Genomic DNA, 23,637 nt, shown 5'->3' with positions numbered 1-23,637 from the left:
GTATGGATGATCATCCATTATCTATTGTTTCTGAAGCTATGCAAATACTTCCCAATCTCAATGGGTCTCTACCAGAACAAGTGTTTGCCACTGACGTGGCAATGTCCCCCGCCGCTAAAGAATGGAATATCTATATTTACTACTTTTTATTTTTGGGTCACATACAAGATGCCTGAAATGACTGGTGTCTGCATAATCACCCAATGTAGGCTGTCAACATACTTGAAAACATTGGGTGCAATGTTTTATGAGATATCGCCTTTAAAAAGCGGTCAAAGTATCATGGTGACCTTGAAGATAAGGTCAAGGTCACCCAAATAAACTGGTGTCTGTGTAATACCCCAATGTAAACTGTCACCAAATTTGATGACATTGGGTACAACAGTCCATGAGATATCGCTAGTTAACAAGAGTTGAAAGTGTGTGAAGTGTCGCAGGTGACCTTGAAAATAAGGTCAAGGTCACCCAAAATCAACTGGTGTCTGTGTTATCCCCCAATGTAGGCTGTCACCAAATTTGAAGACATTGGGTACAACAGTGCATGAGATATCACGTTAACAACAGTTTGAAAAGTGGTCAGTGTCGTGGTGACCTTGAAAATAAGGTCAGACCCAAAACGACTGGAGTCGGCGATAATGTAGGCTGTCACCAGAAGACACTGGGTACAACAGTGTATGAGATATCGAACAACAGTTTGAAAGTGTCAGTGTCGCACCTTGAAAATAAGGTCAAGGTCACCCAAATCGACTGGTGTCTGCGTAATCCCCCAATGTAGGCTGTCACCAAATTTGAAGACATTGGGTACAACATTTCATGAGATATCGCATTAACAAGAGTTTGAAAAGTGGTCAAAGTGTCGTGGTGACCTAGAAAATAAGGTCAAGGTCACCTAAATACAGTGGTGTCTGCATAATCCCCTAATGTAGGCTGTCACCAAATTTGAAGACACTGGGTACAACAGCGTATGAGATATCACGTTAACAACAGTTTGAAAAGTGGTCAGTGTCGTGGTGACCTTGAAAATAAGGTCAAGGTCACCCAAAACGACTGGAGTCGGCGTAATCCCCCAATGTAGGCTGTCACCAAATTTGAAGACACTGGGTACAACAGTGTATGAGATATCACGTTAACAACAGTTTGAAAAGTGGTCAGTGTCGAGGTGACCTAGAAAATAAGGTCATGGTCACCCAAATCGACTGGTGTCTGCGTAATCCCCCAATGTAGGCTGTCACCAAATTTGAAGACACTGGGTACAACAGTGTATGAGATATCACGTTAACAACAGTTTGAAAAGTGGTCAGTGTCGAGGTGACCTAGAAAATAAGGTCATGGTCACCCAAATCGACTGGTGTCTGCGTAATCCCCCAATGTAGGCTGTCACCAAATTTGAAGACATTGGGTACAACATTTCATGAGATATCGCGATTAACAAGAGTTTGAAAAGTGGTCAAAGTGTCGTGGTGACCTTGAAAATAAGGTCAAGGTCACCCAAATCAACTGGTGTCTGCATAATCCCCCAATGTAGGCTGAAGACATTGGGTGCAACAGTTCATGAGATATCGCGTTAACAAGAATCGGGACGTACGTACGTACGCCGCTGAATACAAAATACCCGTTCCGCGTTGCGGCGGGGGACAATTACAAAAACCATATCAGACATCAGGACCTTATTTCTCAAAACAAACTAAAATCTGACTTTGTTCACATTTTCTCTGGAAACAAAGTTGAATTCCTTGACACAGTCATGTAGACCAAGGACAACAATGAATTGCAGTCAATCTTGACTGTGTTAAAACCTCAGTTTAGTTTTGAATGAGTTCCCTTTGAGAAACACAGGAAACTGGGTCCAGGGTACTGTTGTACGAAACAAATCCTCAATCACAAGCACTCTCCTGATAATGAAACCTCAATAAGACATCAATAACTCTGCCCTGAAAGATAACTATGACATGAAGTTTCCTAATGACAGAGTCAGGTAAATGTTTGTTTAATATTATTTAATCCAGATAATTATCACTAAAACACCCTGTGCCATAAACTTTGAGTCTACTTAGTGAAACAATCACTTTGCCTGTTGCAGTTTCACACCTTTTCTTGAATTCATATTTTCTTGTTATTTTCTTCAGTATTGGTAAGGTCAACCGATTATTGAACTCAACTAGTTACTAGTAACTACTTAGTATGACATAACCCATTTTTTTACAAAAAGCTAGGATGAACACTATGATCTTACTAGACCAAACAAAACTTTACTAGACTTCGGTTTCAGCTTATGCTGAGTAACCCAGACATTTTTCACAAAGGCTGCTGTTTACTTACCTAACATACATGAAATGAAAGTAGGTTACCTCAGTTCCCTGCCAAACTGCAGCATGTCTGAAGCAAACTCTGCCGACCTCTGGACCATCCTCTCTCCAATGTCCTTCATCTTTGATACACTGTTGAACAGCTGGCGGATGTGCTCCTTGCTGTTGGACAGCTGAACTTGGGTATCCATGGGAACCATGTCCTACACACATGTACAATTACAAATACAATTACCTGTGCAATACATATTCCTTTTACTTTTACTAGGGTCACTAATAGTCATCAATACAAGATCTTAAGTACACACAATCTGACAATGAAAAGTTTTTGTGGATGACTCATCAAATTAAATTTCCATACTGATATCAAGGAAGGCATCTTATCTGACCATTCTTGTCTAGAGACCCCTCCACAGTGTGGGCATTCCTCTGATGCCAACACAGGGATCACTGATGAGATACCACAAATATCACATTATCAGTGTCCGACTTAGTTTATCACAGCAGGTCATATAATTTACCTTTGCTTTACTTGCAAGGTTACTTGTCATAAACTCATCTGGAATTCCACGAAAATGTTCCTTGATTTTATGCTGTGTGTCCTATGGTTAAAAGAAAAATAATATTAAATTCAATTCAGCTTACAAAATAATTTGCACATTCATCATATTATTACAGCAATGAATGCTCTGAATGTAGAAGAAGCACATTTGGGTGCCTCTGTCGTATGATTGAAGGGAAGAATGGAAATGCTACATGTTGTTTAAGTATCCATAATCTGATGGTTTTATGGGCACACTGGTGGTTCAATGTGTGAATCCCATTTCTGGTGTTCCCGCCATGATGTTGCTGGAATATTGCTAAAAGCGGCATAAAACTAAACTTACTCATTCTGACGGTATTTTGGTTATCTGATATCCATGGGATGATGGCCCTCTTTTCATAAGCAATATGTACTGCTGAATTTCTTCATCTCAGTTGTTATTCGACATGACCACATGTCAGGTAAGAACACAAAATGTTCTAATGAGCTTATATTTAATGGCAAAAATACAGCCTTAAAGGTCACATGCAACCAAAAAATCAAACATAATTAAAACACAATTATCACTTCTTCATGACATATAATATGCATTGCTGATAATGAAAAAACAAATAAACAAAATTATAAGTGTATAATCGCAAATCAAAAGTGCAATATTTTGTACTTGGGTTTACCTCCCTCGAAACGGAGCAGCCGGGATACCGAACCCAGTCAGAGCGGGTGGGTGTGCACTCAAGTGTAACGGCTGGTTCATTAGCAGATGCCGCCGCACATTGTGTGTGTATATATAGAGATGTTGGGTTTTGTAAATACATGCTCATTTTTGTATAACATTTTGCAATCAACAGACATCATAACATGTCATGTGTTCAAGTATCACACCTGCCTGTCTGTGTAATTACATAATGTGACAGAGACCTAACTTCGGGCCATAAATCAATGCGCTTTGTTTATGGTGTATAGCCTGATTGGTGTTAAGTTCAAATTGCATGTGGTCAGTGATCGCAGTTGTGTATTGAATATTGTCATTAGCAGACAGGCAGGCAGACACACAGGTGTCAATAAAACAAGACATTGAGTTTTGTCTGTGACAGCGACATATCTATATCACAGTTAGAAATTGTGTCAACGCTTATATAATGACATTGCTTTTAAGCATCGAACTGAGAAAGTGACTCGGTAAGAAGAACGTGTGGTGAAATAGACAAATGAAATTATATAAACAGTTTATTTACTGTCATAACATATAAAAAGTTCGCCTGTGAGATATCAACAAAACATTATGAAAATAGCTCACACCAAAGCCTTCACCGAGTATTCACCAGACAGCCCGCTTCCAAGTTGCGCAACCTATTTCACTGCGCCCGTGCTATGGCGCTCAGCCCAGCTGTTGAAACCCGTATTCCCCAGAAAAGTCTGGGGAAAATTAGTGAAACGTTTGAACTCCGATTTCGCGCGTTTGTTTTCATCGCGTTATTTTTCAACTTTATAAGTTGAATTTGCATTTTTGACGCTTTGTTTCGGTAAGTCCATACCGAAAGGTATCAGAATCTGCAAAGTTGTGTTTTACGTTGCATGTGACCTTTAAACATCAACACAAAATAGTTTCAGTGGCTGCTCTATCAGAACAGCTACCATCTTAACAATAAACTTTGACAAAATAAACACTAACTGTTCCATTGAATGTGAGGAAGAACTTTGTAAGCTTGTCATCATGCATGTGGGGGTGTCGTGACACGATGTTCAGGAATCTTCGCAGGCACTTTCTTCGGTGTTCAATAAACTCTCTATTTGCTAGAAACAAACCAAAAAATGATCAACGATCTTCCCAGATAAAAAGCAATGGATACATTACAGGAATTCATGTTTATGATATGAATGTGAGCATGTTTAGTATTACATGTTAACTAGCCAAACTGTAGAATTTTCAATTGGCATGACGCAGATCATCATATAACTGATAGAACACAGATATCATATTTATCCTGGTTAGCAAACCAAGCTATGGCAGCAAATGGTCCAGGCTATCACACTATTTGGGCATCTGCAATAAATGATTAAAAAGGTGCAAGAAATCTGGATGAAGTGATGAAGTACCTCCCATCATCTTTTTCGGTGGCAGGCGTGGAACAAGGCGATATGGAAACCGTAGCATGAGAAGCTCATGGTATGCCAGGAAGTCATTATAGCGACGCAAAACAGTCGTCTTGTAGCGCTGAAACGATTAAAAACAGACCCAGAATAATATTGCTATAATGACGTTCTAAATCATCAATACCAAAACCTTAAATTATATATATTTCATACAGAGTGTTAGCAACCTGTCTGGTGAATCAAGATTATAAACCAAGGTTCCACCAGGTGCATACATTTTCATTTGGATCATTAATTTGGATCTTTAATTTCCATATCTATGGGGCATAGACAATATCAAACACTGCGTTACCTGCATAACGAAAGAGTACTCAAAGTATGACATTTTTAAATTCAAAGACTGACTGACTGAATTTGGCTTTACACCACTTTTAGCAATATTCCAGCAACATCACGGCGGGGGACACCAGAAATGGGCTTCCTCCACACGTTGTACCCATGTGGGGATATGAACCCGGGTCTTCGGCGTGACGAGCCAACGCTTTAACCACTAGACTACCCCACCGCCCCTAAATTCAAAGAAGACTGTTCTTGACATTTCTTGTTTCACGATGTCAGAGGCAATTTCATATACCAATACTACGATTAATAGGAACTGTCAGTCATCTCAGCAAACAGCAACAAACATGGAAAGTTAGGTAGACTAACTACATACAATGTCACTGGTACTGGCTAGCGAGCAGTTATCGCAGTGTAACAGTTATCGCCAATACATCAGTATCACACGTGCGCAGTTCCGGTCATTTAAAATTCTGGTATTTTTCCCCCAAGCTAAGGACTGCCAAAGAAAATTCTTCATGGCAAGTAACATAAGAGTGAGTGAGTGAGTGAGTTTAGTTTTATGCTACACTCAGTAATATTCCAGCTAAATGGCAGCGGTCTGTAAATATTCGAGTCTGGACCAGACAATCAAGTGATCAACAGCATGAGCATCGATCTGTGCAATCAGGAACCGATGACGTGTGTCAAACAAGCCAGTGAGCCTGACCACCCGATCTCATTAGTCGCCTCTTACAACAAGCATGGGTTACTGAAGATTTATTCTAACCCGGACCTTTATGGGTCAGTAACATAAGGGAAAAAGTAAAGTAATGAACCCTTTAAAAACTTTTAACTTAGTCAGGGGGATGTCTCATGACCTAGATAATAGCAAATTCAAGTTCACAAGTCATTAATTGTTTCATTCCCTATCAATCTACTGTAAAAGAAACACTCAAATAGTCACACAATCAATTATTCGAGGTTACTGAATGGTATAAATACATATATTATTTCATGAATGGCATGAGAAATTCTAAATGGTGAGAAATGTTTGTTAGTTGTGAGAAAACATCTATTTATACTGCCATGATTCCCTTCTGTCGCGTTATATAAAAACATGATCGGCGGTAGTGAACGGGCTGGACTCATCAGTGAATGGCTAATTAAGAATCATGATTAATTTTGTTTCATTAATTTAACAAACGGCGGAGTAATTTTGTAAATACCGCTAAAATATGATGATAACTGTTCGTTAGCCATTACTGACCCAGTGAAAAAACACTAAGGTAAGATAATTTCCAGGTACTTTAATGTGTACGTTTCACATATGTGCCTGTTCTGTTTCATCAAATGATAACATTTTCTAATAATCATATTGTTACCTCACCAACATAAGTGACCCAAGGCCTTCGGGACTAAAATTATTTCACAAAGCAAATCCTATGTCTATCTACTGTTAAGAATAGTTATCACATTTGTATTTTAGGTATATTTAGTCAGATTTTGTTTGGAAAGAAAACACACAAATTTATTTATGAGGAGTGCTTCCACCGCATGGGAGAATACAAGGTCAAAAAGGTTCTGTGATAACTAGTGCGGAAACGATTGACCGAATAATCGGTCAATTGATCAATCTCGCCTGTATCATATGTCATCAGTGACCTCGAGACTAATCAATATTCATAAAAAATGAAACAAATATACCGTAGAGAATATGTTTCTTATTGTTTTGTTTGTTAAATCAAGGCCTAAACAACTGGTGCAGTTTCCTGCAATGTATACAACATACTTGCATACTTCTCGACAGAAGTACCCTTCATCGTCTTAACTGTGGTATTCATCAATATTTATACAAAAACTAAACATCAAATTAAACTACAGAAAGTATGTTTCTTATTCTTATGTTTGTTAAATCAAGACCAAAATGTCTATGCAGTTGCCTGACTACTAAAACGTCAGTGTAAACCACATACTTGCGTACTTCATACCTACATACAGCAGTATCCTCGGTTGTCTTAATCGTGGTATTACTCGGTGCCTGTTTCGTTTGCACAATGTTGTGATTGTGTCTTATTATTGCCTGCATGAGTTTTGTGGTGGGGTTTACGATTACAATGAAATTATTGATCGATTACTGAGCTCCTATTATCAATATGCATATTGTAAGACATAACAAGCACTAGTGAAACCCCAATTATATCGTCAAAATCACAATGTATTTTTCATATGAATTATGATTAATCGTACTAAATAGACATCTGTGTTAAATAGGGGCTTGACAGTTTTCCAAGTTAACTGTTAATATTCTATTTATACGAAAGATTATGAGCAGACAGCCCCTATCTGTGACATCACATCTGGTGACCTTTGCACTTACTGACTGACTAACTGAGTTTGGTTTTACGCCACTTTTAGCAATATTCCAGCAACATCACGGCAGGGGACACCAGAAATGGGCTTCACACATTGTGCCCATGTGGGGATTCGAACCCGGGTTTTCTGCGTGACGAGCCAACGCTTTAACCAGTAGGCTACCCCACCGCCCTCCTTTGCACTTACAGAAAAATGAAATTTTTAGAGTAAAAATGAAATTTTTAGAGTAAAATTAATATTTTATACTTATCCTGACTCATGCTTATTGCTTGTCTTCTTCTTCTGGCGAACCTAGTGGAACACTTGTATCTCCCAATTGAAGTTCCCTTAAATAAAAAATCACTCATTAGTACTGACCACGAGTTACCTCCCTTCCACAAGCGCGGGAACGAGGGCCCCACCTGAACCCATGTGCCTCACTCTCTCCTTTTGTTTCGAGCCCGACACTTTATTTTTCGAAGAAATCCAAAGTGTTAAGTGGGGAGGGACGGGAGAACTTACCTCATGAGTCAGGATAAGTATAAAATATTAATTTTACTCTAAAAATTTCATATTTTCCTTATCCTGACTCATGCTTATTGCTTGTAGAATCCGACGGAAAAGGAGGTGGGAATATATATACTTTGGATTTTAATAATTAGTGATTTGAACTGTGATGATTGTAATAACCCTATGGGAACTTCATAAAAGGCACTGAACTGATGAATTCCTGCTGTTTAACTTATCAGCTGCCATATAAAGGTTATTACAATTTATTGAATATGATAAAAGTATATACAACATTAATGTAAGCTGAAGCTATTAATGTGATAGTATAAACTTCTGTGAGTTTATAGTGGATACTTTTATAAATTAACCAAAGTATTAAGCTTAAGATATGCATATATTTAAGCTATAATAGTATAGTACTGTGCTTAAGATTTAATTATAACTTAAGCTGTATAATAGTAACCAACTCCTTAGAGTTTGTTAGCTAATACATTTATGCATATGACCATATGACTGAGCTTAAGGATTGATGAAACTTAAGCTGAACATATATATAGTAGCAAAACTCCTAGGAGTTGTAAGCTTATATATAGTATGATATAAAAACCATAGTACTGAGCTTAAGAAAATATATTAAACTTAAGCAAAATATATAGATAGCATGTAGCTATTAGTACTGTTATCCGATAAGTATAAAATCTGTAAGATTGACTTATCTTCTCTGTGGAACTGTCAACTATTGAGCGAGGACCATGGAACCGAAATGGTGGATATCTGAGACGTCCTCGGTGGTGATATCTCTCAGATAGTGGTTGGCAAACACCATATCGGATCTCCAGAAACATCCCTCCATTATGGTATTCAACGAGCAATTCCCATGTAGAGCGAGAGTTGAGGCTAAGCTCTAATTTCAGGAGGATTAGAAGCTCTTGGAGGGTCGAGTCCTGCAGCCTTGTAGGCACGTGAGTATGACAGTTCTGATCCAGATAGAGATCGTGAGTATTGAGACATCCGTCTCGCGTAGCTGTAGATAGAGGGATAAATAATCTCTTGAATTTCCCTCTGCTCTGTTTGGATCGTTAGGAGATATATTTTCAGTGCTCACTGGGCATAGTGATAGATCCATCGTATCATCAGCGGTCCAAGTTTGGATGAGAGAGCTGGGGCGTGGAATAATCTGTCTGGTTGACCTGGCAGTTGGTTTTAAGCTATAAAATCCCAGCAAAGTCCCAGGTGAGCGATGTTATGAATATCATCAAAGCGTGTTCTCTCGTAATCCAATGCGTTGAATCTCTGACATCCTGGCGGCCGTAGCTAGTGCTAACAGGAACAAGGTTTTGTGGGTCAGTGATTCAAAGCGATGTAGATAGCAATGGTTCATAAGCCTCACTAGTGAGGTGTTGGAGCACTATATTTAGATCCCAGGCTGGAGCGTGAAACTTCCGTTTCTGATCCTCCAATCGAACGCCAGTAACAAAGCGGAAGTAACTCTGGTGTTTTGTTAACTTGGCGCCCGTTCGCATAGTTATGACAGAACTTATAGCTGCAAGATAAGTGGACAAGGTTGAGCCTTTTAGATTCTTAGTTTGCCGTAGATAACATAAGAAATCTGCCACTTGAGGATGTGTAGCATATCTGGCTGTAAATCCTTTCTTAGCAGCCGTAATTGACAAAACTGTGCCATTTGTCATCGCATTACAAGTTACGAGTTGAGTTACGTAGTGCAAAGCGTGACGCTTTAGCCGCTCTGGCAGAATAACCTCTCTTATTCAGACATGCCTTGATACAATCCATACGTGAAGTTGGAATGCTTCTGGTGTTTCGTGCACTTGTTTGGTGTGCGGATGTATCAATAGATTGGCGCGATGTGGGAGCTGAAGAATTGGTTTTCCCATTACTTGAATGAGATCTGGAAACCAAGTTCTCGCTGGCCAGTAGGGCGCGACTAAAATCAGATGGAGGCTCTGCGTTTGACTGATTTTCTGTAAGACTTGTGGGATCAACGCTAGAGGCGGGAAAGCGTACGCGTTGAGTCTCTCCCACGATATGCTTAGTGCGTCCGTTGCCCATGCTAGTGGGTCTGGCACTGGCGACACGAATGTTGTCAGTTGCTTGTTGAATCGAGTGGCGAATAGGTCTATCAGTGGAGATCCTATTTCCATGATTATTTGATTGAATATCTCTGTGTGGAGCATCTATTCTGTCGGCGACGGTGGGTGTGGCAGAGAGAGAGCGTCTGCTAATACATTCTTTGCTCCTGGAATGTGGCAAGCTCTGACGTGTATGTTTAAATTGTCGATTAAATCGAACAGTCTGAAACATCGAGTCAGTAGGTTCTGTGACCTTGTTGAACCTTGTTTGTTCACATAAAACGCCACTGTTGAATTGTCTGTGTGAACCATCAACTGAGCGTTCTGTAGTAGGTTGCTCCAGTGACTTATGGCGTTTATGACTGCTTGCATCTCTAGCAGATTTATGTGACATTTGCTCTCTTGATTGCTCCATAGGCCTGACGCTGTCCTGCCAGCAAGGTGGGCTCCCCAATCTTGTAGTGACGCTTCTAACGTAGAGATGTGTGTTCGATTCCGGCTCTACTAAGGAGACGCCTGCGCAAACATTCAACCTCTTGGTCCACCAGAGTAGATGTGATTTGACATAATCGGGTAGACTGAATGGTAGAGGGTCCTCGAGATGAGCATTGATGAGGACTTGTAACGGACGTAATTGAAGCCTGCCTCTGACTGTCAAGTCTTGAGCTGATGTGAGTAGTCCCAATAGGCTCTGCCACTGTCGTAGTGGTAACGGAGAGAGTAGGGCTTGAGGAATAAGTTGTTGGATCTTGATCCATCTGTCCTCCGGGACTACAATACGATTCTGAGCTGTTAGAAATCGTATACCTAGAAATTGCAGATCTTGCGTTGGTTCTAGGTCCGACTTGAGTAGATTTACTAACCATCCTAATTGTGTTAGTAGCTTGATTATAAAGTTCAGTTGTAGTCTAAGACGCTGTGGATCTGGATCCACTTGTATACCGTCATCTAGGTAAAATGCGCTGTGAAGACCTTGACGATGTAGGTATGAGACAATAGGCTTGGTCACTCTTGTGAATACCCTAGGGGCCGATGTGATTCCGAAGGGAAGAACCTTCCATTGGTAATGTTTCCCGTCTAGGATAAATCTTAGATATTTCCTTGAGTTGGGATACATCGGAATTTGTAAATATGCGTCTTGCAAATCTATGCTGGCCATGTAATCTTTGGGACGAATTAAATGCCGAAGTTGCGGTAAGTGTATCATGCGAAACGTTGGTTGTTTGCATAGATATTCTCTGTTGAAGATGCTCATGTTGTATATGAGACGAAACTTCTCCTTGGAATTTTTCTTCGGCACTAGGAAAACTGGGGAGTAGAAACCTGGTACGATGTTTCGTTGATCCAGAACTTCTAAGGCCTGTTTGTTTAGTAGAGTAAGTACTGTTTCTCTTAACATAGGTAGTTGAGCCGGTTGAACGTTGAACCCTGGGGGGTTGACTGTTAACGGAGGCTTGGCCTTGAGTTGTATTAGATATCCGTGCTGTAGGATGTTGGATACATATGGATCTTGTAGTATTCCCCAGTTTTCCCAGTGTAGCTGAAGACGTCCACCCACTTGAGACGGTTGTACTGGAACGGCTGGGGGTGGAAGACTCCAGTCGTTCCGAACCTGAATTTCATCGTCTAAATCCACGGGCACCTCTGGATGATCTGCCTCTAGCTGATCCTCCCCTAAATTTGTTGTATGGGCGACGAAAAGAATCCTTGGGATCTTTAGCTGCAGCTAATTTCTTGTCCCGTGCTTTCTGTAGCCCCGAAAACTTAGACTTGCCCAAGTATCTCTGTGTTGACTGTTTAATGACGTTCACTAAGGTATCCATGGATCTGATCATAAGAACCTCTCTCAAGTCTTTAGATACTTCTTTGGAGACCTTGTCTATGTTGCCACCAAACAGTAAGGGCGATGACCAAGGAGCTGTGTAAAGAGATTCTGTAAATTGCTTATCCCAAGAGCATGAGGCTGGTAAGCCTTGCCGACGAGCCATGGTAGTAGTTCCAGTAAGCGCTGACAGGTGCTCTGTAAGAAATTGGTGGTCTCTTTTCTGCATGAGTAGAGCTGAGTAGATCATTCTATCTTCCTCCTCTGTAGAATTCTTGAACTTGGTGATGAGAGTTTCATTAAAGCGTTCTAGATCTATTCAATCCAAAGAACATTCTCCTGGCGATGGTATCAAATTGAGCTTAATTTCTACGATCGTCTACTTTGTAACTTCTGGACTTGGCATGGCTGATTAATTTAAAGTTGTCATCAATATCCTGGGCCTTGAAAAAGGGGTCCATATTGTGTCCAGCAAATTTCTTGGCATTGAAGACCGGAAATGTGTAGATTGGACTTTTCGAAGATTTGGAACAGGCTGTATCCAGATTAGCTGGTACCGCTGCAATCAGGTCAATAGGAGGTAAGGTGATATTGTCTACATCATCATCCTTCATCAGGTAAGTCTGAGTTGAATTCGTCGCTTCGATGGGGAAGCAAGTTGTAACTCATTCACCATCCAGTATCTAATCTCAGCATCTGAGAAAATGATACCTTCTTCCTCTGATGTAGGGTCACATGTCGGAGTCCTAGATCTGTAGGAAGATCTATGAGAGACTGTGGTGAACGGACTGGCGAGTGGCTAGTGTAAGGAGACCTTGGAGGAGACATCCTCGGCTAACGCTGGGGACTTCGCGAAGCTCTTCTAAATCTTCTGGGCGAGGTAGATATGGAGCCACTTAGCCTTCCAGCGACCTTCACGCGAATGTATCGAGTCAGTGTCCGAATCGACATATGAGCTTTGCTTCAGCTGAAGCGACCTCTGTGTTCTACAGGGTGTGGGCTCGTGCGCTCCTTCTCCGCGATGTCCCTCGCAACTGGAGAGGCTCTAGCTTCGCTGAGGCTGCCCTGGGACTTCCTTTGCGAAGTGATCGCTACGGGCTGGGTTGCCCTTCCAGCTTGAGGCGGCGTTTGTGGGCTCAAAGGCCCCTACGCCGAAGCCAAGGCGGGCTCTGGGGCCCTGTATGACTTATTATGGGTTGGGCTCTGGGGCCCGTGGCTCTGGGGCCTCTGTAAAAAGTAACGGTCCTCCATCAGTCTCATGATTTGGTTAACCAGGTCGTCTGGGATGGTCTGCGCTGGCGTTGAGGGTGGCCTCTCTGTGAAAGTGACGGGACCCTCAATCGTAAACTCAGGCGTCAGCGTAGGCATCTCTGGTTGCGTGTTGATCTGCGATGTAGTGACGGTAGCAGATACTGGACGTTTCTTATGACGTACATCTGGAATGATAATCGGAATGTCATCATCATATAAACATAATTCTGAGACAGGTAGAATATCGGAGGCAAAATTATTTGTAGCTTCGTAGATTTCCCTTTGACGGCTGTGGACCTGGGGGTTCAAGCGTCACGTTGAGATGATGTGGGCGCTTTCCTAGTCTTAGACTGTGAAGGCGGAATGTCTTGAGATGCAGGTCGCTTCTTGGACATAGCGGACTGCGTCCCACGCTTATCCCCCGAGGGAAACTCCAGCAGGCCACCAGCCGGTGGCGGGTCGTCAGTCAACAGTTGACAGGGTATAATAGCTTCCGATCTATTAGCCATGACTGAAGATTGTTTGCGAGATTTATCTGCCTTCCGTCTAAAAACGGAACATAAATATTTATCAAAGGCAGAAATTGGTAAATTAATACATAATTTACAACGAGAAACAATAGAACATGGAGTAATGCAACTAGGGCATTTTAAATGTGGATCGGTAGCGGAATAACGTAGTTTACAACCTGTGCAGATTCTCATTAACGTAAACTGCTGAACAAACACGGCGAACCGTGAATAAAACAGCAGAAACACGACTAATAATCAATGCAAGTTGAATATAGATACTAGTTACACCTCTATAACTGAATATAAGAGGTACTAAACTAAATATAAATAAAGGATACAGTGTGTTGGGAGACACAGGCACTCTCACGTCCAGCTCACTGGGCGAAGAAGGAGAGTGAGTGAGTTAAGATTTAAAGTCACATCGGCAATATTTCAGCCATATCGTGACCCGAAGAAGGAGAGAGTGAGGCACATGGGTTCAGGTGGCGCCCTCGTTACCGCGCTTGTGGAAGGGAGGTAACTCGTGGTGAGTACTAATTAGTGATTTTTTAATTGAAGGGAACTTCGATTGGGAGATACACGTGTTCCACTATGTTCACAAGAAGAAGATGATAAGCAATAAGCATGAGTCAGGATAAGGAAAAATAATGATACATGAAACACTTGAGTGAAAGGTTTGTAAACTTTGCTGATTTTAAAATAGCAATATTTATGCAGACGTTGGGCAAAGTGTGTAATGTTTGTTTTTCACACATGTAATGGAATACAACACGGGATTTGTGTGGTTCAGTGTCTAACATAATGAAACATAACACAGAGCTCCAGATAAGATTTAGCTAATGTGGGTACTGTACCCACTGTATTTTTTTGGAGTGGGTATTATGAATGTTGAGTGGGTATTTCATTTTCCGTTACCCACTGCTTTCAAATATGTGCGTATTTCAGTCATTTTACACACCAAAGTATTGTGTCATTGAGTAAGTTTACTAAGCAGGTATGTTCTGCCTTATGTCATACCTAATCAAAACCAACTTAAACACTGTTAAATATAAGGGAAATGATTTCATAAAAAATCACTCATCCTATACTGACAATACAACACTTGTCCTATACTAACAGTACAACTTGATAGCAATCGATGTCTTTTTCATTATGCAAGCGATTTTTATAAGTATATTCCATACGCATTTGTTTTAAACTCTTTGCGTATCTAACACTTTTAATGCGTAATTGGTAAGCAACAATTATTTTTCAATGCGTAATTGGAAATTTTCTATGCGTATTTTACCCAGATATGCAGCTTATCTGGGCCTCTGCATAACACTTGAAATTAGGACCTTGTGAATATTCATAAATCATTTACTGTATTCTGCAATTTTCATGACATGACACATCGGAATAAACCTAATGATGTGATCTGAACAAAGCATGTGATGACAAAGAACATACAATGGTTACTGATAAAATACACTAATTTAAGCTCAGATAAATATTAGACATCAGAGATATGACTATTGAAATCATTTAGAACAAATCTAGCAATATATACAGGTTCATAATATGAAACGCATTCCACTGTCAATCAAGTAATTGAGGTAAATTCAAGAAAATTGACATTATTTATGTTGGCTTTGGCCTTAACCTGTTTGAAAAAAATCAGGATAATTTTTCTTTCTAGTATTAATGTGTAAAATATTTGTTCAATTGTTATGTATTTAATGACACGCCTACTGTTTGAAATCACCCACCTCTCTTTAGCACCTAATGTTGAAATATATTCTGCAGGCTAAAGGTTCATGGTTGACAATAGTTATCATGGTAATATGAAGAATGGCTATTTCCTTATCCATATATGAGTAGCATACATAATCCAACTAATCTAAATAGAGTTGTGGACAAATTGGATCGTCTACCCTTGAATATGTCGGGACAAACATGACCGAACTAGCAGGGTTACACATGGTCACTACAAATCCAGGGAAGATTTCCTGAATAAACAAAGGTACTTTGTTGACTTAAGAGATTTAGCTCATGGGACTACATCATATTCTGTGTGTTCATGTTCACTGACATCTGCACATCACAGAACATGATGTATGGTCCTACTCACTATACATCTGTAATTACCTGATACTCTAACCTTAATGTGGTTTAGGTACAATAGGACATCTAGTAAAGTGGAACAGTCATTAATAGGCTACAATGTAATATCATTCTCTCCTCTTCTCATGTCTATATTGATCACTCTGACATATGACATTTTTCCCCTGTTAAAGTGAATGTAGGTGTCTTAAAAAATGTTGTGGTTCGATTACCCAACCTACCCTATTTTATTTAAGCAGTATGAATAAATACCATTGTTTTATCCCTGCCCGGGACGGACATCGGTCATCCTGATAGAGAAAGTCGACATGATGGTCGCAAGCTTGATTGAATAAACAATTACACATTGATAAATGTGTTATTCAGTTAGTTAAAAATGTAAAAAATCAAAACAAATCCTACCAACCTCACCTAAATTTTAAAGAGGTGTATTCAGAACCACAACATTTTTTAAAATTTGGCCTATTAGTTCAGTACTAAAAGATAGGTACACAGACTTAAACATTGATTTCTTTACTTATTGCATGTCATTATACAATTGAACTTGTATGTGAATATGCCATTTAACTTCAAGAACATTAAAATACATATTTAGTATGAGCAATTTTTCCTAAAAACTCAATTTTACAATTACATTGAAATTTGGTTGGGACAACACATATCAGTTACTTTTAAAAAACATGCACTGGCTACCCTGAAAGGCATTTTCCACATACCTTCTATAGCTGAAAATAAAGCTGTGTACAATGGAAGTGTGTAACAGTGCAATCGATTGTAATCTGATAGTGTTGGTGGCTGTCAACAAGACAACACATAAAATGCATCTTCAGATTACTTGAAGATATACCGACGCTGCACATGGCATCATTCGTCAATTAAAATTATCACTGGTTATAAGTTGATAGTCACATGAGCTGCAAAACTTCATATTGCTGTGGTGAAGAGCATCATCTCTTGATGATTCTACATTTGTATGGTCTCTTATTATACCTCTTTCTTATCCTTTCTTTGCCTTATATTGATGCAACAAATACTAGCACCACAACTGTGGCAGGAAAGTCAAGGACAACCTAAGTCTAGTGAGTGAATGACCTAGTGAGACATGCTGGTTTAACAAGGCTTAAAAAGTATTTCAGTCATATCATATCACCACACATAAGCTAATGTGTCAGGAAGATTCATTTGTTTCTTTACACAGTCGGTACTGTTCAGGCTTTATTAGCTTAGCTAATCCAGTCAGGACCAAACAAACCTGAGAGATATTATGACTGTAAGCAATGTCCCATAATGACACACAATCAGTGGAGGAACTGAACCTGAACACCTAGTCACATTTTATGACAAGTGAGTGAGTGAGTGAGTTTAGTTTTACGTCGCACTCAGAAATATTCCAGCTATATGGCGGCAGTCTAGTGTTGGGAATCGGTTGCGATTTCATATTCGATCATCGGTTACAATCGGATAGGCTCAACCGATCAATCATCGGTTAATAATCGGTTAAATGAAATGACAAGAATAACCTCTGAATAAAACATGTTACACAAGACCATGTGTTTGGTATTGTCTCAGACTCCTAAAGGTAAGCAAGTTCAGTTCAGAGACAGATGGTTGAATTTGAACAAAAGAAGAGAAAAAGAATTTGTTCTTTTTATGGTTTATTTTTTATTTACCATCAATGCCAGAGATGCAAACCTCAACAATTTTATCATACTAGTGACTACAAATTTTAGCCTAAACTAATGTCAATGTTTTCACTAGAAATTCTCTGAGAAATTGAAGAAAATTCATTGAAATTAAAATATATAGACACAAACATATATTTTAAATGGACTAAGTACAAGACAAATATCAATTATGTTCTTGATTTCGACAAATAAATAATCTCTTATCATTTATGAAATCAACTTTCAGGATTTATTTCATATATTCTATGTTTGCAAGTAGATATATATCCAAAATTGACTCTGACATAGCAAAGAAAAAGGGTACTCAAGTTTTAACCTGATTTACGATAATTCATGTCACAAGGCCTACATGTCATTCGTTTTCAATAACGTTTTAATTTGTATGTATTGTGTAGTTTCAAATTTCGTACTGATAGTAATAGACTTAAGAGTATGGACGGATTCATATCATGCACCTATAACATGATGATACTTTTCTATTAGACCATTCACTTGATAGTATCACGAAATTATGAGTCGATACCTTTGTCTGCGTATTCCTTTCGACAAATCGACAAATGCGCCTTTGACATGTCAAGTTTTCCTTCGTTAGGGGACCCTGACATTTCTTCCAAAATCCGAAACACTTCCAAGCGTTGGATCTGCCTTTCCATAAAGGGTAGTTGAATATTTCATCGACATCAACCCGATTAGTCGCCAGCGCCATTTTGTTTGGCCAAAGCTAACAACAATTATGATTTCACCAAAACTTGGCTTATTTATCTTAACACATTACTGGCAGATCATTATTTATTTAGACTTTTTGTTCCTTTTGTTTATTTTTTATATTCTGCAGCTGGGTTATTATGTATTTAGATACGTCCGTCATGAACAAGGTAAGCAGCTAAGCAGCAGTTATGCGGCTCATGGAATGAGGTAAACATGCAAGTCATCGCTGCCCCGGAGTGTGCATGTCAGTTTGTTGTGATCGACAGCTACAATAAATATGACATTAAAAGCGAAACAAAATATATACACTGTGTATCCATTTTCAGTCAACTTCACTTCATTTCAAAGTAGTAAGTAGACGCAATATGATTGTGAATTTTGTGAATAATGCGGACCGAAGTTATAATCATTTGTAACTGCCAGTTGTCTCGTGGTCTGAGTTGGGTATTCATTACTGTTTTCGTAAAAATTATTAGCGACAATCGATTATGAAATTTTGCAATCGATTGTCGCGTCGGAAAAGGGTAACCAATCAATTTTCGATTATAATCGATCATCGGAACACCACTACGGCAGTCTGTAAATAATTGAGTCTGGACCAGACAATCCAGTGATCAACAGCATGAGCATCGACCTGCGCAACTGGTAACCGATGACATGTGTCAACCAAGCTAGCCTGACCACCCGATCTCGTTAGTCGCCTCTTACGACAAGCATGGGTTACTGAAGGTTCATTCTAACCCGGACCTTCACGGGTTTTTATGACGAGTAAGTAACCTATACAGGGTCACACAGTTCATACCTTTGGACATACTTTTGTGATACTAAAAGGGCAAGCATATGGGAGAAGTAAGGCAAAGTTTGGATTTGAACCCATGATCAGCAGATCCAAGAACAGCTAAGGGCACAAACTGCACAGCTGATGACACATACCAGGTCCTAGACGGCGTAATGAATATGTAATGAACAGCGCTCACCTGACTTGTGACCTCATACTCTACATGCTTGAGGATGAGGCCTTTCTTCTCAGGAACTAGCTCCACCTTCACAATGTCAAGGTTACACAATTCATTGTAGTTGAAGCCAAGCACATTTGGATTCCTTTCTCTTAGCATCTTCACACTCAAAGCTTTCAGGTCAGACAGGTCACCAAGGGTCGGCTTAGGTAATTCTACAGGCACAAATAACATGATACTGTAACAAAGGATGATACCCTGAAGTAATCACACGCATCAAAATATCATTTCATGATCACTATCTTGAAACAATAATCATAATACAATTCGGAACAAAGAAAGAACAAAAGTATATTAAATCACATTTCCTTGTTACATTCTCTTGCTAGTGAACATGCCCACGACAACAACATAATTTTAGAGTGATTGAGTTGGGTTTTACACTGCTTTTAGCAATATTCCAGCACTTCATGAAATGTGCCCATGAGGGGAATCGAACCCAGGTTTTCAGAGTGACGAGCGAACGCCTTAATCACTAGACTAGCCTACCGCCCCACATAATTTTAGAAATTCATATAAATTTTGTAAGTCATCTAAAGCAAAAAATCAGTTATGTACATATTAGCATGATTAGTGAATTGCTAGATAGACACATATCAGATATCATGTACATGAAATATCTTGCAGTAAATCTTTCCAAGTAACTACTTCAAGTTTTCAAGACCAAGTGAAATACTATTGAATCTGCATTTCTTAAAACTGTGTGCAAGAGCAATAATCTGTTTTCCTAAATGCCTTATTGCCGTATAACCGAGTGTATGAGGAAGGAAATTGACAGTGAACATGTTCTGAAAAATGTTAAAATACAAGCATTTAGCTGTTCAGCATGTGTACAATGCAAACTTGCAGCTTGAGCCACCAGTCTGAACCAACAGTAATATCACTTTATTTGGTCTAGTATGCTCAGCTAGGACATTGGATTTCTAGATTTTTTTGTGTTTCTTTGTGTAAACATATATTTTATGTCACACAGTTGGTTAGATAACCTGTGACAGAGGACATCTAGACAATTTCTTTTATCACATGTCAATGTTTCAATCTGACTTTCATATCAATGAACATAAAAAGATACAGGTAAATGATGTTTGATATGAAGGTGTAAGTAAAGTATGAAAGTGGAAAGGAACAAAAGGATATGAGTGAGTGAGTGAATTTAGTTTTATGCCGATTTTGGCAATATTTCAGCAATATCATGGTAGGGGACACCAGAAATGGGGCGAGCAAACGCTTTAACCACTAGGCTACCCCACTGCCCCTTCAAAAGGATATGGAATGAACTGAATCTGATTGGGATTTGTGCTCCTGACATCACAGAACAAGAAAATCTTATACCTTGCCCCGAGAAGGTGTCAAGAAACTTCTCATTAATTGCCTTTCCCTGTTGTGCCAGAGCTGTGAGTGCCAGAGCCTTGTACAAGCCATTCCGAGTGAGTGAACCCTGGTTGCTGTCTACAGCATCCCATATCTGGTATAGAACACAAACACAGGAGTGAAAACCTGAATGTGAGAATGAAAGGTTTCATAAAATATGCGATTTCATAGTTACATTACCATGGTTACAGTTTCCTGTATTGTGTCTAAATAGGCCTGAGACAATACTCCTGAGTGGATGTTACCCTGTAAAATGATCTTGGATAAATTGCTACCATTCACAACTGACAATATCTTGCCAAGACACTGAAGGATATCTTTTTGATTCATTTTCTATAACTCATGTGAGAGAGTGACTCTTATAGTCTGTTTGCAGTGAAAACGTAATGATGAATTTCACTTTAAACAAAGAAGTAAATAAAATAAAGTGAAATGAAGATTGCAAATCCTCATAATTTTACCTTGCCAAATGCCCATTTAAATCTCAGAATTTTATTCAACTTAGGATAAAAGCTGTTTAACAAACGATCATAGATTCAAATCGCTATTATGGTTTGTATTACTAGGGGGTAAGCGCAGTAGTTGGAACAGTGAAACAAATGCATGTGCGGTACGAGATGAACGTAAACTTAGACCAACCCCACTTGTTCTCGGTGTTTAATTTAATGTGCATACCCCTTTGTAATACAAACCAATAATAGTGTATTGAAACTATGATCGTTTGTTAAACACCTTTTATCCTAGGTTGAATAAAATTCTGAGATTTAAATGTTCAATTGGCAAGGTAAAATTATGAGAATTCAGTCGTATTTTCACTTTATTCGAGTTAATTTTTTGTTTAAAGTGAAATGCATCTGTACGTTTTCACTGCAAACAGACTATAGGGTTGGAACAAGCGATAAGTACTTGTAATGAATCCGGTCTTGATTTATGATCAGTCCACAGCAAAAATGCAACAGCTACAAGGTCACTTGAGAGAGTCAGCAGGTGAACAGAAATACCCAACACTCAGTGCCTATCTCTGCTTACAAAAAATAGATCAAAAAGGATATCTCTGTTCAACCATGTATCATTGGAACTGCTTTACATGATTCTCTCAGTTATCATTACAAACCTTAACCTTAAGTAGTATGCTTTGGGACTTTAGCCAGGAAATGTATATAACAGTTACGCAACCTACCCAACAATGGTTTAGGTTTTGGATTTCACAAGGTTAACACTTACATTGATAATTTCTAATCATAATAACTAATATTGATCAACAGACTGACTGACTGAGTTTGGTTTTACGCCGCTTTTAGCAATATTCCAGCAACATCACGGCGGGGGACACCAGAAATGGGCTTCACACATTGTACCCATGTGGGGGTTCGAACCCGGGTCTTCGGCGTGACGAGCCAACGCTTTAACCATTAGGCTACCCCACCGCCCCTATTGATCAACAGAAGTATGTTTAAAACAACAATAAATCTATTTACAAACATATTGTGAACTACAGTACAACAGATACACATATTTACAGTAAAATCCCAATCTAATCAGTTTAGTTACGTCTATTTCTGGGCTGTGTTAATAACAATTATCCATTTCAATTACAGAGCTACAGATAAATTTTTGGGTCATTGAGTTATGTACTCGCTTGTGTTCTTCTTTATTGGGTATCCTAATTTTCCTTTGAGTAACCAAATATATTGTACCCACCTCACCCAAACTCAATTGGGTATTTGGCCATTTTCCATTAATTGTAAAAATATAATAAAGTTTAAATGTTAGTGTTTGTTGTTTATATTTGATCTGTAACATGAGAAACGATAAGAAAGACTGCAAGTTGTCACGTTCATGTCCTGAAATAGAACCTCTCAATATGCCTAGTAAGTTATTTGATCTAACTACCAGTACCCAAGCTAAGATTTGACATTTTTGTGTGTGTACGCATCTAAGATCACATTTATTGAGTATTTACAAAATTTGAAGCGTACTTGTACGCAATAGACTTAATAGGAATTGAGTTTTCAAATAAATATTTACGTAATTTACGCAGATACGCATCTTATCTGCACCTCTGCAATTATTTTCAAAGGGAATAATTATCAACAATTGTAGGATATTGGTCTGTAATGGTTGTTCCCGGCTGTTAAGTTAGTACTGTCCGGATGTTAATCACGGAAGTAGGAGAGCAGAAGTGGTGCGTTTTTGTCTGTTGTGAGATGGCGACCAGTAAACGATGTCAGCCGATCTTGTCTCTTGTTATCGCTGAGTAGTTCAGGATCGAAGGGTCTACGGACAAGTACACAACAGATAAATGGCGACGAGGATGGGATCCACGGATTCCTTGTTGTAAGTCTATGAAGGATACGTGTTTCATAGTGAACTTTTCACTCGAAGTGAAGTGATGTTACTGGTCGCCATCTCGCTAAAAGGGACCACGCGACCCGACCATGTGCTTTCGGGAAGCTTCGTTGACAAACATTAACTTTTATTTTGCTAAGGCGGAATATCCACAGAAAAGTTAAAGTGAGGTTGCAATCATCTACATGAACATTGCATTATATATTCTACATAAATATAGTGAAAAAGTACATGTACTCTACGTGAATGCAGTATCAATGTTGGAACTTTGGAAAATATTCTACGTGAATATTATGAATAATTGTCACTTGTCAAAGAGAAGTTTCCTCATTTAGACGGATAACGTGAACTTCTGTGAATCTATGTATCATTAATACTGTTGCTGGTTTCGAGTGTGAATCATGAGTCAAGACGAAGGCCCAGGTGACCAAGGAGTGCCTCAAGTAAACTTTTCACTTATTCCTATTCCTAAATTCTCTGGGAAAAAGGAGGATTTTAGTATCTATGCAGAACGTTTCATCTCAAGCATGGAAGCTAACAAGATCACAGATGCAAAACGGATTACCCATACACTTATCTCAACAATGGGTGATGAATTGTATA

At 39.2% G+C, this 23,637-nt stretch overlaps 1 protein-coding gene across 1 annotated transcript in view; it reads right to left on the bottom strand.

Moving 5' to 3' along the window:
- LOC124262123 (sorting nexin-8-like) overlaps positions 1–23,637 on the bottom strand; it is a 32,633-nt gene that overhangs the window by 5,331 nt on the left and 3,665 nt on the right. Inside the window, 6 exon segments of the mRNA XM_046696571.1 lie at positions 2,349–2,509; positions 2,828–2,908; positions 4,523–4,644; positions 4,948–5,065; positions 19,276–19,469; positions 20,647–20,779. Of these exon segments, the coding sequence (XP_046552527.1) occupies positions 2,349–2,509; positions 2,828–2,908; positions 4,523–4,644; positions 4,948–5,065; positions 19,276–19,469; positions 20,647–20,779 (809 nt within the window).

Source organism: Haliotis rubra, unplaced genomic scaffold, assembly GCF_003918875.1.
Source record: "Haliotis rubra isolate DU_JTF1 unplaced genomic scaffold, ASM391887v1 Scf821, whole genome shotgun sequence".
NCBI classification, from domain to species: Eukaryota; Metazoa; Mollusca; class Gastropoda; order Lepetellida; family Haliotidae; genus Haliotis; species Haliotis rubra.
The sequence above is the reverse complement of the archived record's forward strand: the minus strand, read 5'-3'. Positions and strand labels throughout refer to the sequence as shown.